The following is a 16,156-nucleotide window of genomic DNA, read 5'->3' on the forward strand; positions in this document are numbered from 1 at the left end:
GATATTATAGGCAGTATTCAGGAATGATCATTCCTCCAACAAGTCGATCCCATCCAGTCCGTAGCCGAAATCCATGATAACGGCCCGGGAGTCCTGGCTAGTTGCGACGATTCGTCGGTAGTCTGACTGGACATTGAGCATCCAGCTAGTCGTCCAGCCAGGCAGATCGACAGACAATTGACCTGACTCGGTATCAAATACCTTGACACTCATATCGTAACTACCGCTAACAATACGCTTGTTCATGCTGTCCAGGTGAAGGGACCGAATCAAGCCAGTGTGACCTCGGAGTTCCTTGACCAGCTCGCCAGTGTTGGCATCGAACTGATAGATAGTCCTATCATTTCCACCGGTCAAGATGGTACGGCCATCTTCGCTAAACTCAACACAGGCGAGACCGCGATCCTTGCTGGGGAACTCTTTAACACAGGCACCAGTGGTAACATTCCACAACTTAGCAATGCCGTCGCCGCTTGCCGAGACCACGAGATCGCCGCGCAGCTGTACAGCGTTCACGGGACCGTGGTGTCCAATAAGCTGCTTCAGTAGATCGCCTGTCTTGCGGTCCCAGACGCAGATAGTACTGTCCTTGGAGCACGACACAATGTACCGGTCATCAAAACAAACATCCAAAACGCCAGCGCGGTGGCCCACAAGCTGGCGGATGGGACGGTAGTCATCCTTGATATCCCAGACAATACATGTGTAATCCGAGGAACCAGTCACCATGATCTCCTCATCGAAACGAAGGCAAAGGATTGAGGCACTGTGGTAGTTGGCTGGGTGCTCCATCGGGGTGACAATACCAGCGGAGGGTGTTGATGGTGGGCAAATAGTCACGAAAGGAGACTTTCCGGTGGCCTGCTGGGCTGGATTGTTTACGGGCCCAGAGCCAGAGACATCGCCAGGAGGCGGGCCAATGATCTTGAGGCAAGACCAGGGGTAATGAGCATCCCACACGCGAATGGTACGGTCACGAGATCCGGTGATAATTTTATTTCTAAGAGTGAATGGTTAGTTAAGGTTCAGCAGAGCGGGAAGTTTTATGCCAAACTCACTCATCAAATTGCGCACAGTATACGCTGTCTTTGTGTCCGTGGAGATAGATTGCCGCAGCTTTGCCCTGTTTCCAGCGTTGATCGAGAGCCCGGCGAACTAGGAACATGCGCTTCCAGTCCTGGTGAGGAACAGCCTTCCCCAATCCGAGCTGCTGTCTTTTCTTGGTTGCTGTAGAGCTGATCGGTCGACGGGTATATACGCTGCGGAAAACGTATTTCCAAACATGGGGGGAGTTTGCCTGCCCGTTCCAGGTGTGAGAAACCAGCTCCGCCTGCATGAGAGAGACTGGATCCAGGTATGAAAGCACCTGGGCCATGATCTCTGATGGCAAGTATGAAACCGGATCAATGCGGAGGAGGTCTAGCTCAGTATCCGAGGCATCGGAGCGATCGCGAAGATCGATACCGATGCCGCTCTCCGAGTCAAGTCTGACGTCAGATGCCCTGGGAAGAAGTTCATGCTCCAATTTGCCCATTTCCAGCTTGGCCATTTCCAATTTGACCATCTCCATGCGTTCATTCTGAGCAGCGGCAGCGGCGCGGGCCGCTGACCCAGCAAACTTGTCATTGGGAAGAATTGGGGGCTCCAATCCATGTCCAGGGATGGGGGCTGGAACCGATGCGGTCGGGGCATAGAAGCCATGCAGAGCAGTCACGCTGTTAAGAGAAGGGCGTCTATTGATGCTGTAGCTGTTGGACCAAGCACGCGACCGTTTGTCCCAACTTTGCGAGGCAACATTGCGCTTGTGGCTGGAGTGGCCTGCAACTTCGTAGTGGCGAGAGTCATCTTCGGCCTCTCCGGGAACCTGAAGATTGTTCTTAGAGGACTTGTGACGTAGAGTGACAGATAGCCGGCGACCCAGCGCCACTAAGCCGTCCATCGGGTGTCGCAGGTTTGAAAAGCTCTTGGCTGATCGCCTGCGAGGCACTGCCTCTGGAAAGGGCTCCATCTCTTCAACCGCCGATCCCTCGGAGTCGCGGCATAGTTCTGTACGGGGGGTCTCTCGCCACTGATCGAAAGCATACTCCTTAGAGTGGGTAATTGGATGCGCCGCAGTCCGGGGGCGTGGGCGAAGTGATAGCGAGGGGCGTCGCCGAGTAGAGGTCTCTCGTGGCGACATGGCGTTCTGTATAGGGATTGCGCAAAGGAAGGGAGGTAATCAACGATCTGGGTTTTTGGAAGTCGAAGTCTTCGATAGGACCTCTACAAAAATGGTAAAAACGACAGAACTGTTCTCGGTCCTGGTGTATTGTATAATGTCGATGATGAATTCAATGCGAAGTTCTTTCGGTAGTCGCCAGGGGAGGGTGGGCGATAGTCGACGAGTCTAGTAGATGGAAGGATTGGATAAGACAAAAACACCGAGGAACAGAGAAGAAAGAGAGAATGTAATGAATGAGTGATAAATAAGAGAAAAACAAAAAGAAAGCGCAAGGAGAGAATAAAAATAGGGAGTAGAATTTCCAAAGAATGAATCGGCCGCGGTCTGAGAGTCGGGCGGTGAATTGCGGTGGAGTGATTGGCCGCCGGCAAAGATACCGATCGGTATTCAGTACTTTTATTATCTCCTAATTTATGTGGCAAGTGAAGTATTCGGTACTTGGGCCACTACGCATCTTGCAGGGATTAGATTTTTCTAGCGTCTGGGGGGCAAATCATGGGGGATTTGCATTTTTCTGACAGGGATGGGACCGTACTGTGGAGTATTGACTACCTTGCAATCCGGGGCAATTTGCCTGCCCCAGGGTGGCGCCTCATGTATTCTGTACTTTACTCAAAGTACTGCAGGACCAAACCGTCAGCCCCGAGTGGCGGTTTTAGGCCCTCCTGATCCAGGGTTCCGCCCAACTTTGACGGTAATCGGGAAGGTTAGGGATTTCTAGCAGGCCGCATTTGACAAGCAAACTAAAGTTTTTGGGGCTTTTGTTTTACATTTACTCCGTACAAAAAAAATGTAAATGGAGGAAAGAGCCACGTAGTAGCCGTCTGTGTCGATCCCGTTCGTATACTCCAGAGAACAGCCTTGTGGAGTGATCCACTCTATTTGCCAATGCCACCCAAGTGAAGAATAAAGAATCTTGGAAGTAGCCCTCGAATAATTTGTTTGTGTGTATTCCGCTCGTACTGGCTCGGTTTGAAATATGGATAACCTGACTTGAGTCATACCTGCTACCTAGTACTAGGTACTATAACTACTAGTAGTGCCTACTAGTAGTAGTACTAATATATACACACGGGCAAATTCAAGTTGGAACATCGTGTTAGACCATCCATTCCAGGTTGGTACTTAGGTAACAATATTAATCTTGAATCATTTATTTTTAACTGCTCGTTATCGATCTATACATAATCAAATAGCACACCACCCTAGAAACAACCGCACCGCATCTCGCCAAAAACCCCATCCTTCAGAGCTTAAATACACCCAGTAGTACAGCCAGTGGTATCAACATCCTCTTAACCGAAAATCTTTTCATATCCAGTCAGGGTGAACCGGTAGTGAACATCACCCTTCTTCATACGAAGCATAGCCTCCTTTAGGCCCTCCTCACTGATTGCGATCTCCTCAACCCAACCCTTAAGTCCCTTGTCCGCAGCCAGCTGCAGCATTTCAAGCATCTCCCGACGGCTGCCCAGGTGACTAGCACCGATAAGCACACCGTTAGAAATCAAGTTCTGAGCCTTGATAACCTGACCTTCCTCCTCAGGCAGACCAACACTAATCCAGCGCCCATGCACATCCATCATAGACAAATAGCGCGCCAAATCGAAGCCCTCGGAAGAATTGGCACAGTTAACAATCAAATCAAACGAGAACTTGTGCGGCTCCTCCCAGCCCTCCTCCGCAGTAGCAATGTATCCATCAGCACCCAGCTTCAAAGCATCCGCCTCCTTGGCACGAGACCGCGAAATCGCCCAAACCTCCGCCCCAAGCGCCTTCGCAAACATAACGCCAAAGTGACCAATGCCGCCGAGACCAACGATGCCAACCTTCTTGCCGGGTCCGGCGCCGTTGCGCACCAGCGGCGAGTACGCCGTCAGACCGGCGCACAGCATCGGCGCAACGGTGACCGAGTCAAGCGCATCGGGGATCGGGAAAACCCAGTGCTCGTGCGTGCGCACGTGCGAGGAGTATCCGCCCTGGCTGACGATGCCGGTCTCGGGCCACTCGGCGCCGTATGTGTCCATGATCTGGACGGGGCAGTAGGTTTCATTGTCGTTCTTGCACTGCTTGCACTCGCCGCAGGAGTAGGACTGGGCGCCGACGCCGACGCGCGAGCCTTCCTTGATGAGGGTCACTTTGGGACCGACGCGGATGGCGGTACCGACGATTTCTGGGCTGTGTGTTAGATTTGGAACTGGGAGTTTTGTTGAGGGATTGTGCGTGGGGACGAACCGTGGCCTACGCAGAGGGGGAATTTTTGGGATCCCCATCCTCCGCTGATAGTGTGCACGTCACTGCCGCAAATGCCGCATGCTTCGATCTTGACGTCGACGTCTGTTGTTTGCAAAGTTTGGTTAGAGGTTGTTCATGACAGAGTTCGATTGGTTGGGGCTCACCATAATCACCGAATGGCTTCAGCTGGAACTGTAAATCCACAAATAAGTGCGTGTTAGAATAGATTCTCCAGGCAAAGGACGGAGGAGAGTAGCTGACTTACGAAGCGCTTATGGAATTGGGTGTAAGAGTTAGGTCCATCGACCTGGAATCCCTCAGCTTCATCAGGGTAGGGCATTGTGATGGGTATATGTATATGGGGATTGAAAAGAAGAAGGGAATTGTATGAAGATTCTCCAGAAAGAGTGGGATGTTGAGGGAATAAGAAGGAAGAAAAAGGTAAAGAGAGAGAGAGAGAGAGTGGGGGGGGGGGAAGGGAGGGGTATATCAAAGCTGCTCAAAAAAAATTTAAATTTAAATTCAAATTCTAGCAGGTCCTAACTCGGCCGGTAGATGATAGTCCTGAATGGCGTGGGATAACCTCGTGAGGCCCCCATGACGCGGGGCGCCTCGCATACTACACTTCTCGGGATATTGATATCGCATGCTTCGAGGATTGTCTCCACTAGATAACAAAGCGGGTCATTTCCCGGAACAGTAATGCACCGAGCTATCTATCCAGAATGAAATATCTATATAATTCTCTTTGTAGTAGATACACGAGCAAAAAAAAGTGAGAAGAAAACCATGCGTGGGGGGGATCTTGAGTCTCATCATTTTCTTATGTGGGGTATATAGTCCTTGCAGTGCATTTTTGCTCTTGATCAGTTGGAACTAGTATTCAATGGGCGGTAGTAGACGGGCGAGGGCGGCCTGGGGTCGCAACAACTCCGAAGTTGGAGTTTTTCCGCCTATCAGCGTCGCGGAACAAGCATTGAAGTCACGATGGACCGTCATTGTGAGAGATATTGGATTTTATTTATACGGATCACAGCAGGGTTGTTTGAATGCTAGTACTATGCTCTGACACCGCACATCTGCACCCATTGGACCAATGAATTAGACTTGGGGACCCTCAGGGAATCAGCTCCATTTATCGGGTACTTTCCTAATCGGGATCTAGCGATCGGGTATTCAAGTTGATTTTCAGTCATAAATATGTATTGCATTCATAATACTATGTATATTATGTGATTCATGTACAGCGTTGATAATCCTATGTGTGTCTTAATTTACTTTGAACTTTTCTCCCCGCGTCATTATGCGACATCCTTCAGGGAGAGCTCCACATCCAGAGCGCCCTTGATCTTGCCCGCGAGATCCTTGGCCTGGTCATCATTGAGACGGCCAAGCGGGCGTCGAGGGTATCCACCATATCCGTAGTAAGACTGGATGGCAGACTTGGTGCCGGGAATAGCGGCCTTGGTCAGAACCCAGTCCGCAGCGCTGAGTTGCTGCTGAGCCTCAATGGCCTCGGCCAGACGACCCTCGGACCAGAGAGTGAAGATACGCACGCAGAGACGGGGATGACATTGGCACCGCCGGCCAGAATGGCAGTTCCACCAGAGACAAGGGTCTGCAGAGTGAAGTCGGCGATACCACCGAAGGCAATGTAGGGGTGCTTCGCATCAGGCTTGGAGACAGTTGGTGCGGGGCGGTTGGCATTGGCCAGTGGAGATGCGGGGGTGACTGCGCCCAGGGCATTGGCGACGCGGGTGAGCTTGCCAGTGTTGGCACAGGTGAACTTGGTACCAACAATGTTGGGGTGCTCAGAGATGCGAATGATGAGGTCGGAGTCCATGTCAATACCGGCGACGGCGCCAGGGTAGTTGTACAGGATCAGAGGAATAGGTGAGCCGTCGGCCACGGATGTGAAGTACTCATAAATAGTCTCGTCGTTGCCAACAGCAGCGCGGTAATAGCTAGGAGGCACAATGAGAGCGTACTCGCCACCAGCAGCAGCGACCTCCTTGCAAAGGTCAATGGTACCGCGAATACTGTTTTCGCTGGCACCGGCAATGACGGGCACGTTTTGGAATCCGGCCTCGTCGAGAGCAGAGCGAGTCTCGCGAGTCACGGTGGCACGCTCCTCGCGGGTCAGATGCACGGCTTCACCGTTCGAGCCCATGGTCACCAGGCCGACAAGCCCCGCCTTGGCCAAGCGCACGGCGTGGCGGCGGATTGTAGGGACATCAAGGTCTTCGCTGTTGGGGTCGAAGAAGGTCATGGTTGGCGCATAAACGCCGGGGCGGAGTGGAGTAGGCGACATGATGATAGTGATGCTATAGTACGGTTAGTTACTTGAAATCGAATGTTGAATACGTATGTACTTACGTATGAAGATCTTGGGGGTATATTGAAGAATGGAAATATCAAAAGAGGAGAAAGAAAAAGTCAAGAGCCTTCGCTCTTAAGGAAGCGCAATCCGATGTTGCACCATAAACAGTCCTCCAAGGTATTCCCCCACGTCGGGGAATCCTCCGAGAGCTTCTGAGTGGCGGAGGAATAAAACCCACCAATAGCCGATATGGACAGAATGTGGGGGTGGTGCATTTGCAGTGTGGAGGCGCCCTGGCGATGGAGGGGCAGCCGATGCGCGACTCGGGGTTCATTACTGCGTGGCCGAGTGATTTCAATAGGAGAGATTCAATCAACATTTGATTTACATTCTCTACATATAATACACATACTACAGCTACTATATACTACAGCAACAACTACAGGATGCTTAATACTATCTTCGTATGTATATAGCATGTCCAAATTACCCCACTGCCCCGCGATAGATCGGCTATTGACCAGCGTGACGTCTGGGCTTTCAAACGCCGGAAGAATTACGTCCAGCAACGAAAGTCCCCCATTGCCCCCCAGATTTCTTCTTTTTATTCTTCTCTCCTCCCAGTTTTCTCTTGTCTCTCAAGTCTATTAACTTAATTGACAAATATTCATCATGGCTCCTCCAAGTGTATTGATGGTAAGCCCGGTTACATCCATCCTTGCGCTATACAGCATCAGCTCACAGAATTCCCCTAGGTCGGCACTGGCGAGTACACCACCGGCTTCGTCGGCGGTGGTGCCTCGGGCTCAGACAAGAAGGTTGGTGTCGTGGGCCTCACTTTGTTCGACTTGCGCCGCCGCGGCAAGGTCGGCGACTTGAGCATGGTTGGCGTGTCGGGCAAAAAGTTCCCGGGCATCCGTAAGTCAACCAGAACAGAGGAAACGAGGAGTATAGATATGCGAAGCTAATGAGATAAATCTAGGCGATCACTTGCACCGCAACATCTCTCAAGTATACAATGGTCTCGACACTTCCTTCGCCTCTTTCCCTGCCGACGACCAGACCGATCCCGACGCCTACAAGTCGGCAATTGACGCCCTGCCCAAGGGCTCAGCCATCACAATCTTCACCCCAGACTCGACACACTACCCAATTGCCCTATACGCTATCGAGCGCGGACACCACGTCCTCATCACCAAGCCCGCGACCCAGCGTCTGGGTGACCACCTGGCGCTGGTCGAAGCCGCGCACAAGCACGGGGTCTTTGTCTTCATCGAGCACCACAAGCGCTTCGACCCAGCCTACTCTGATGCTCGTGCCAAGGCGAAGAACCTGGGCGACTTCAACTACTTCTACAGCTACATGAGCCAGCCGAAGAGTCAGCTGGAGACCTTCAAGGCCTGGGCTGGTCGGGACTCGGATATCTCGTACTATCTCAACTCGCACCACATTGACATCAACGAGAGCATGGTACCTGACTATAAGCCCGTTCGTGTCACAGCCACTGCCTCTCAGGGTACTGCTGCTGCCCTAGGCTGTGTTCCTGAGACAGAGGATACGATCACCCTTTTGGTAGAGTGGCGGCGCAAGGATGACCCTGCTAAGATTGCGACGGGTGTGTACACAGCCAGCTGGACGGCGCCGCAGAATGCGGGTGTGCACTCCAACCAGTACTTCCACTGTACGTAGTTCCTACTCCTTGTCAAATCTGGGCCCGATACTAATCCTGTGAAATAGATATGGCGGCCAATGGTGAAATTCGCGTCAACCAGGCTAAGCGTGGCTACGATGTGACTGGCGATGACCAAGGTTTGATCTGGGTGAACCCGTAAGTGTTACGAACTGAAACCCATTCTGGATAAGACACCTTGCTAACTATCGAAACTAGCTTCTACATGAAGTATGCCCCCGATGAGGAAGGTAACTTCGGTGGCCAGACTGGCTATGGCTACATTAGCTTTGAGAAGTTCATTGATGCTGTGACCGCTGTCAATGAGGGTCGTTTGACGCTCGACCAGCTAGATGCTCGCCCTCTGCCTACCCTGAAGAACACCATTGCTACTACAGCTATCTTGGATGCTGGTCGCAAGTCGCTGGACGAGAGACGGCCGGTAGAGATCGTGTCGGAGGGCGACAAGTGGGAATTGAAGTAAATGATGCCAAGTATTATTGTATAGCTGTACAGAATGTGAAACGAACCAAATCTTGAGCGAAAAGAAAAGAAAATATAATAACTCCTATGAATAAGAGATACGTGTAGAGCTAAGAGTAACATGGGGGAATCATCGAAATATTACAGATGTCAGATTCGCTGGCAAATAAAAAAAAGGCTCGATTGTTCCCCTTGCTGTGAAAACGCCGAAACCGACAAACTCCATACCTACTGACAGACCGAATTCCAATAAGCGCTGAAAATCTCCCGTGGTATCATGCAAGTACTTCTATCACTATTCTTCCATTCATCGTCTTCCGCCTTTGACGATGCCATCCGGACCCTTATGAAATCTCACCCGGCACTCGGGACAGTACCACTTCGCGGTACGGGAGGGGACCTCCGAAAGGCCGACACAGTCGAGATGGAACCATTCGCGATCGCACTGCATATAAAATCAGTATCATGAAAGGGGGAAAAAGAAGCGGAGAAGGGGATTAAACATACATCTTGGTTTTCGCAACAGATCATAGTACCAAAGCTGACATCGCCGCATAGACAATAACGTGGCTCATTGGAGTCTATTTCTTCTAGAACACCATCTTCATCGACACGAGTTTCTTGGGATTTCCCAGTACTGATACGTTTCTTGCCTGGCTTGGCCTTGCGACGACCGTAACTAACAGCTGCACCGCCATCTTGACCGGTGGAAACAGGGCCAGGTGCCGGACGCTTGCGCCGTCGGACGGGGGCAGGAACACTTGGTGCATGGGACGGTTCTCGAACGGGTGTTTTTCGGGCGGGGGTGGCACTCTTAATGCGAAAATCTCGCCCACCGACTGTAGCACTAGCAGATATTCCTCCCAGAGCTCCTAGTTCGATTGAAGCGGCGGCTGATCGTCTCGACGAGGGTCGTGTGACGGGAGGAGTTGGGGTACCAGCAGGCTGTACGATCGACCGTATTGATCGTCGCGAGCCAGTTGGAGATGGTGGAGGAGGTGGAGATGCCTTTTCTTCAACCGCGGGGGATTCTCGGGTCAAAACCGGGGCGATGGGAGCACTAGTTCCATCTGTCGATCCACCGGTAGCGGCTCCCCGACTGGATCGGCGGCGTGACGAGCTAGACTTTGATGGCACCTTCACCGGCAAGGGCACGGGCGTAGGATCTATGGCGACTTCTTCCTTTCGGTCTTCAATGACCTCCTCAGCTGCAATCTCCTCTCGTTTTCTCTTCCGCGAGGACCGACTTGCTGGGGTTGGTTGGGCGGGAATAGGAACAGGTTTAACTGGTGTCTCTCCATTGAGCAAGGCCTCGGCCTCTCGTGCCATTAACTCGCGCTTCAATTTCTTGGCTTCGTTCAGCTTCATACCACGGTTGCTGAGCTTTGTCTCCTCGGCGTCCTTCACCATCTCATCATGGCGAGTTTCCTCCAGGTTATCGCAGTCGATGAATTCAGATCCTGACTCCATTGCGGCAGTCTTAGCCACACGATAGGCTTCCCATCCTCGACCCGAAAGGGCAAGCTCGCGATGAATCATCACCTCGCTGGGTTGCCACACGGCATTCTTCTTCATCTTCTTCCTCAACTTGGTCATCTCCCATTCCGTCAGGCGCAGCCATGGCAAATCCTCGCTGCCAACCTTGGCATCTGCTGGGGGTGGCTTGAGAAGTGAAAGAGCATTACTATTAGAAAATCCATTGCCGGAACTAGGTCGTCGTGCCTTCTCCCTCTCCTTCTTCGGAGGCTTGGCGGGCTTGCGTGGAGGTTGCGGTTCAGCTTCAGCTTCAGCTTCAGCATCAGAATGTTCGGTACTATCGATGGGGGAATCCGGATTGAAGTTGGCCAAATGTTCGGCTGTAAGTCCTGGGCGACGCGATCTTGACTTCTGATTGCTACTGCGCTTGCGGTTGTCTAATCGGAGGGTTATTCGTGTAGTAGACGTGTTTTCCTTCTTGCGGGAACGTTTAGGTGTAGGCTCCGGAGGAGGAGGAGGAGTCGGTTCTTCAGAGGGAGGTCTAGGGAGCGCATCTAGCTTCTGACGGATGCAGCTTAAGCGGTCGAAGTGGCGATCAACGACATCGTAAAGACGGCAAGATTCAGCATAGGAAGATTCGCGAGCATTGATGGCACGGTCCAGTTGTAAAGAAATAGCCTTGCGCATTTCAATGGCGCTTGGACGCTCGTCAGACGCGACATCAGGGAGGTGGCCGTAGCTCTTGCTCAGGTCGTGTACGGATTGCGCCGATTCGAGGTAGCGATCATCCAAGCCGCGGATGAGGGTGAGGGAACGGATGATGTCGGCGGGAAGGTATTCGGTATAGTCAATGTAATCAGTGACAGTGGCTTGGGCATCTGGATCAAAAGGTCCATCTAAGATAACCCCGCCACTGTGGTCTGTCTCGTCGGTCATGGGCATCTTGCGGGTCAGGGGACGCGTCTACCAAAGCCCGCGCAGATACGCCAGGGAAATGACGGAAGGCTTGAAAGAGCGTGAACTGGATGAGAACACACCCTTTATGCCACAGTCATGGAACGAAAAACAAAGACAAAGGCGGCGATGCGACAGCGGCCGCAACTCCAGCTGTACGTGCCAGTGCCAAACATGCGGGTGATCATTGTTCCGCAGTAACGTCACGTGTGTCCCAAAGAGGTAATCTGCTTGGACTTGATTTCTACAGCATGTAGATCATCCATTATTTATGATTGCTCAAAATGTAAACTTCTACATGTTTGAAAGACCTTCATTTAAATCCGTACTGCGTACATATTTATACTATATTCTATTCTTCTCAGGGGAGGGAGAGGGAGGTATATCCACCTCACTCAAGAGTCGGCCAAAACCGCTCCTCCAACCAGACCACCTGTTTCCACCACTCCAAACACCTACGGCGCATCCCCTCCGCCTCCTCAACGCCCTTCGTCTGCTCAGCCATGTTATCCAGCACATCACCAATGCGATCAACAAAGCCTTCAAACTCCTTACTTGACCAATTAGGAATAAACTTATCCCTCAACGATCCCCCATCCGCATCATCCTCCGCAGGACCCTCCCTCCCCTGCAAAAATGTCGCCGCATACTTCCAAGACCGAAGATAACAAACCTCAGTCGCCCACAAAACAGCCATGCCCTCCAAAACCGACACCCCGGAGCTCGCCGAAGACATAAACATATCAATATAAGCACGCGTAATCGTCGTCGGCCCAAAGTGAACCGTCCCACCACGCTCCACCTGCGCCACAGAAGAAGAGTTTCCACGAGTAGGCTGCGGACCAGACTCGCACTGCGCAGATGTCGGCGACAGAGGCGCCGCCCGCATATCCTCCTTCGAGGGCTGCTGAGCAAGCGGGTAACACGTCTGACTCCAATCCTGCATCTGGCACTCGCCCTGCTCATTGCATAGGCGATGTAGATCCGGCCCCCGAGTCGTCGTCCGACCCGGCAGCTGAATATCGTCTTCGAATTCGCCGCTCTGCACCGCGGCCGCAGAGTACCCTTTACCCTGGCACGCGGACCCCGTGAACCCGGGACACGAGCCCGAGCCCATGGTCGAAATGCCTGCGGACGTCGCGATGCTGCCGCTCTTCGTGAGGCCCGCGCCGGATTCTTCTGAGGCAATTGCCGTCAGGTCGAGGTTGTATTCTGCGGCGGTGGCTTCGAAGAATTGGAGTTCTGTGCGGATATTGACGAGGGCGTCGATGAGGACGTTGATGGCTTGGGCGTCTGTTGATTGCGGGAGGTTGGGGTTCGGATTGTAGGCTTGGGCGGGCAGTCGGATTTTCGCGAGCAGGAAGCCGATGAAGCGGATGTAGGATTGGGCGTAGAGTCTATCCTGTGAGAGCCATTGGGAGAGAGTGCTTTTTGGGAGGGTGCCTTGGCCTGCGGAGGCGAGGAATGGGTGTGTTGTGGCGCGCTTGAAGGATTGCGGGGTGCTGGCGAGAAGCCAGGAGGTGAGCGGGCCTTGACTGGTCATTTTGTGAATGGGAGCTTGGTCAATTGGTGTCAGGCAATTGATTGCTTTGCAGGGGTGGGGGATTTTCTTTTTGAAGGGGTCAAAAGAAAGATACGAGAAGCTGAGGTGGGGGCGCGGGGTGCACCCCGTCAAATCGATGTGCTTATGGCGTCAGTCCCAAGGTTGTTGCGGACAACTCAGCCCTAAATGTTTCTTGACTTTTCCCGCCACAGAAACACTATGCTCCGGTTCTAGTAGTTGTCATCGTTCACGTCTACCCAAAATACAAAAAGGATAGTTAAAGAGAAAAGAACAAAAAGCCATGACTTAAAGGCCCATTCCTCACATAACACTCATACATCGTGATGGATTCAATGAAACATCACTACTAGCAGTCTTGTTTCTATAGTAGAATCATTGCTATCATTGCCCAATTCAAATTGTCCTTCAAATTCTCTCTCTACCTTTGTCTCGCCTAGTTGACAGACACTATCTTCAAGCATCTGACTGTTCTCTTCAAAAATGGCAAGTATCATTATAGCAAACCGGAGGATAGATTGAAATAGTTGACTAATAAGTAATCTACATATTCCATGAAATACTTAGAGGCGGTTATGGGGAGAAAAATATAAAGTAGTAATGATAGCAAACTTTCCGTCAAGACTCCGATTGAATGTAGCTCCATGCCTGTTCCACGACACCAGTTCTCCCGCGCCCTGACCTGATTCAGATGTTTGAACCCGGGGGTAACTCCTTGGCCACGGCAGCTTCATGTTCTCCTGCTGCTTCTAAAGCCATAGCGATCAATGCCATCATCGCATAATGGGCATCGTTTCCACCATTGTGCAATTTGCGTGTCCAGATACTCAGACTAGCCATCATATTCTCTAATGAGACGGGATTGGAGGTGTTTCGCAAGCCCTGGTGGAGTCGGGCAGTATCGAGAACCTCTTCGAAGATGGCCTCGGCCCCGTTAAACAAGATCTTCCTGAAGATCTCACTTCCGACGGCGGCGAGTTGTTCAAGGTCTTGTTGGGTATTGTGGCCTAGGTAAATCAGGTTGCGCTTCTTCGCTTCCGGAGACCTGTCGGCTGGACTGCCATCGTATGGCGGCCAGAAGAAATCATCTATTCTCTTCCCGAGATTCGCGGAACCAACGAACTCACTGGCCCCGTAGTTGAAATCGTTCGGACAACCTCCACAGAACTCCTTGTTGACGTGCAGCCGGTACTCTGACACACGCAAATGATGTGATCGAATCTTGCTCACCCACTTTGTACCATGGAGTCCAGGATGAACACCCCTTAGCTCCTGCGTGTCGAGAATCGAGATGCCGATTTCCGTCACCTGAGTTGCATTTCTTTCTTTCCACTCGACATCCACGCTGAAAAAGATCGGTCCATCTGGATACTGCCATGGGGAAGGCTTGTCCACATTGACCGGTGAGATTTTGATCACGATACCTGCACCTGCGGGTCGTAGTCCGAAATACTGCTGGACCCGATCCATGCATTCAGCCCACGCACGTGCGTGATCCAGAACGTTGAGTCGTTTCATCTTCCCTTTCTTCCCCTTGCGTCCCAGATTCTTCTCTGCGTAAAGGGCATTACCGATCTTCAATTCAAGGTCTCTCAGTACACCCGGTTTGTGACTGCACATCCAGTCCGCCCAAGAGCCCGTGATCCGGGAAGTCTTGTCGCTTACAAGCGCATCCCTTGTCTGAAGTGAGGTTGAAATCCCTAGTAAGGTAGGCCTGGGGCAATCTGAGTCGTCAAATCGAAGAAAGAAGCCCTCGGCTTTGTCTTCCGTGAGAGCCACATCGCATGACAAGGCTGTGTTGACCTCGTGGAGGAAGTCATGGGCCTCTTTCAGTGGCACCAAAAGAAGCAGCCTTCTGCCGCGACATCCTGGTGGAAGTGGAAGATAATAGCTAGTGAATTCTGTGTTTAGAACCAGGTTGAATGTTTGGATATGTACTGGGCCTGCATCGACTTACAGCGTCCAGGTTCTGCCAAAGAGCGCTTTTGGTTCAAAGAACTTGGAGAGAGCTCTGTTGAGGGCTTCATCGTCGAAAAACTTGTGGGTAAAGTTTCTCAACGCAAGTACCGGACAATAAGATGAGGCGAGATCGATTTCCTTTGGAAATATTCCTGGGGCGGGAGCTGGAGGAGAGCACCATGGCGTAATGCTATCCGGTGAGCTTGCGATTGCCTCGTCCTGTGTCCATTCAATCCATTGGTTAGCTCTCATATTTTGGCCCTTGGGAATATTCCGGACCTGGGAAGCATTGCCAGTTAACTCATGTACCCCTTGCTCAATTGAGATGCAGTGAGGGTGGGCTCGAGAGTACTCACCTTAGTTTCTTCGTCGTTGAGACCCGGCGTGGAAACTTTCTTTCTGGCGTTCAATCTGGTGCTCATTTGAGTGTTAAGATGCTGAAGGCTCTCATCGCCCTGAAGTAAGAGATTCAATCGATTGAACTTCTCGTTGATAGCCGCTTTATCCATGATGGGAAAGTGAAAGGAAGAAACGAGTTGGGATGGGTTGAAGATGGAGAGAGGAAGAGAGGAAGCGGGCTGCAGAAGTGAGCATCAAAAGAGTGAATCTCGTTAATCGACATTGGGAAAGTGTGCTTTCCCTTTTTTTCGGATCGATAGTTCCTTCCCTGTTACACATGTGATCAATGTGGCAGGACGGAAGGCACGACTCTCTGTAGGTACCGAGTATTCGGAAGGAGGTGAAGAGAAAGGAAGGTCCTTCTGAAGTATGGAGTCTTCCCGATTGGTGAATCTAATTTCAACCAGGATACTAGTGAGACCAGAATACCTTAAGGCAGGAGTACTCTTAAGTAGTTCCAGTCCCTGATCCTATCAGGCCCCCGTGTTTATGGGACCCACTGGGTCCTGGCGATCATATCCGATCCAACTATCCTCGGCATACATACCTAGTTCAAGTTACTTTACCTGGTATAATAATAATAAAATGCTACGATATTGCTAGTGGAGAGAATTTGTCTTTTTACAAGCGAATTGCATTGTATGGATGTATCATACATTGATGGCGTTGACCCATGAATACAGAGCCATCGAGTCCAGGATGGCATACCTATAAAAACTAAATGACAAGCAAACCGAGATAATAAGAATCCAAACAAATTAACAAATGCCCATACCTCAAAATCGGAACTCCTTTCTTTGCTCCGGGTCGTTGAACAAAAAATGAAATAAAAGGGGGAAGGAAAAAAAAACCTCAAGAGATAACAATACCAATAAGATA

General features: G+C 51.3%; 7 protein-coding genes across 7 annotated transcripts; 1 reads left to right on the forward strand and 6 right to left on the reverse strand.

The window, feature by feature from the left end:
- Positions 1-27: 27 nt before the first annotated feature.
- Positions 28-2,179, reverse strand: N7533_007320 (F-box/WD repeat-containing protein; the record flags this gene model as incomplete). Its single annotated transcript, XM_057103970.1, has 2 exons — positions 28-1,000; positions 1,059-2,179. The coding sequence occupies 2 exons, from the start codon at positions 2,177-2,179 to the stop codon at positions 28-30; spliced, it is 2,094 nt and encodes a 697-aa protein (XP_056958927.1).
- A 1,337-nt stretch (positions 2,180-3,516) lies between these two features.
- On the reverse strand, positions 3,517-4,796 carry N7533_007321 (NAD(P)-dependent alcohol dehydrogenase; the record flags this gene model as incomplete). Its single annotated transcript, XM_057103971.1, has 4 exons — positions 3,517-4,394; positions 4,457-4,558; positions 4,621-4,648; positions 4,722-4,796. 4 exons carry the CDS (start codon positions 4,794-4,796, stop codon positions 3,517-3,519), a joined length of 1,083 nt encoding a protein of 360 aa, XP_056958928.1.
- A 961-nt stretch (positions 4,797-5,757) lies between these two features.
- On the reverse strand, positions 5,758-6,767 carry N7533_007322 (dihydrodipicolinate synthase family protein; the record flags this gene model as incomplete). Its single annotated transcript, XM_057103972.1, has 2 exons — positions 5,758-5,985; positions 6,009-6,767. 2 exons carry the CDS (start codon positions 6,765-6,767, stop codon positions 5,758-5,760), a joined length of 987 nt encoding a protein of 328 aa, XP_056958929.1.
- A 681-nt stretch (positions 6,768-7,448) lies between these two features.
- Positions 7,449-8,929, forward strand: N7533_007323 (Gfo/Idh/MocA family protein; the record flags this gene model as incomplete). The annotated part of the gene is made up of 5 exons (XM_057103973.1): positions 7,449-7,472; positions 7,532-7,694; positions 7,759-8,457; positions 8,514-8,604; positions 8,665-8,929. 5 exons carry the CDS (start codon positions 7,449-7,451, stop codon positions 8,927-8,929), a joined length of 1,242 nt encoding a protein of 413 aa, XP_056958930.1.
- A 306-nt stretch (positions 8,930-9,235) lies between these two features.
- On the reverse strand, positions 9,236-11,346 carry N7533_007324 (putative PHD finger domain protein; the record flags this gene model as incomplete). Its single annotated transcript, XM_057103974.1, has 2 exons — positions 9,236-9,373; positions 9,436-11,346. The coding sequence occupies 2 exons, from the start codon at positions 11,344-11,346 to the stop codon at positions 9,236-9,238; spliced, it is 2,049 nt and encodes a 682-aa protein (XP_056958931.1).
- A 403-nt stretch (positions 11,347-11,749) lies between these two features.
- On the reverse strand, positions 11,750-12,901 carry N7533_007325 (putative transcription regulator PAB1642; the record flags this gene model as incomplete). The annotated part of the gene is made up of 1 exon (XM_057103975.1): positions 11,750-12,901. One exon carries the CDS (start codon positions 12,899-12,901, stop codon positions 11,750-11,752), a length of 1,152 nt encoding a protein of 383 aa, XP_056958932.1.
- A 705-nt stretch (positions 12,902-13,606) lies between these two features.
- On the reverse strand, positions 13,607-15,387 carry N7533_007326 (uncharacterized protein; the record flags this gene model as incomplete). Its single annotated transcript, XM_057103976.1, has 3 exons — positions 13,607-14,810; positions 14,877-15,097; positions 15,235-15,387. The coding sequence occupies 3 exons, from the start codon at positions 15,385-15,387 to the stop codon at positions 13,607-13,609; spliced, it is 1,578 nt and encodes a 525-aa protein (XP_056958933.1).
- Positions 15,388-16,156: the final 769 nt, after the last annotated feature.

Source organism: Penicillium manginii (genome assembly GCF_028828005.1).
Source record: "Penicillium manginii strain IBT 31320 chromosome Unknown utg000005l:1.0-5665137.0:1.0-5668048.0, whole genome shotgun sequence".
In the NCBI taxonomy this organism is placed as follows: domain Eukaryota; kingdom Fungi; phylum Ascomycota; class Eurotiomycetes; order Eurotiales; family Aspergillaceae; genus Penicillium; species Penicillium manginii.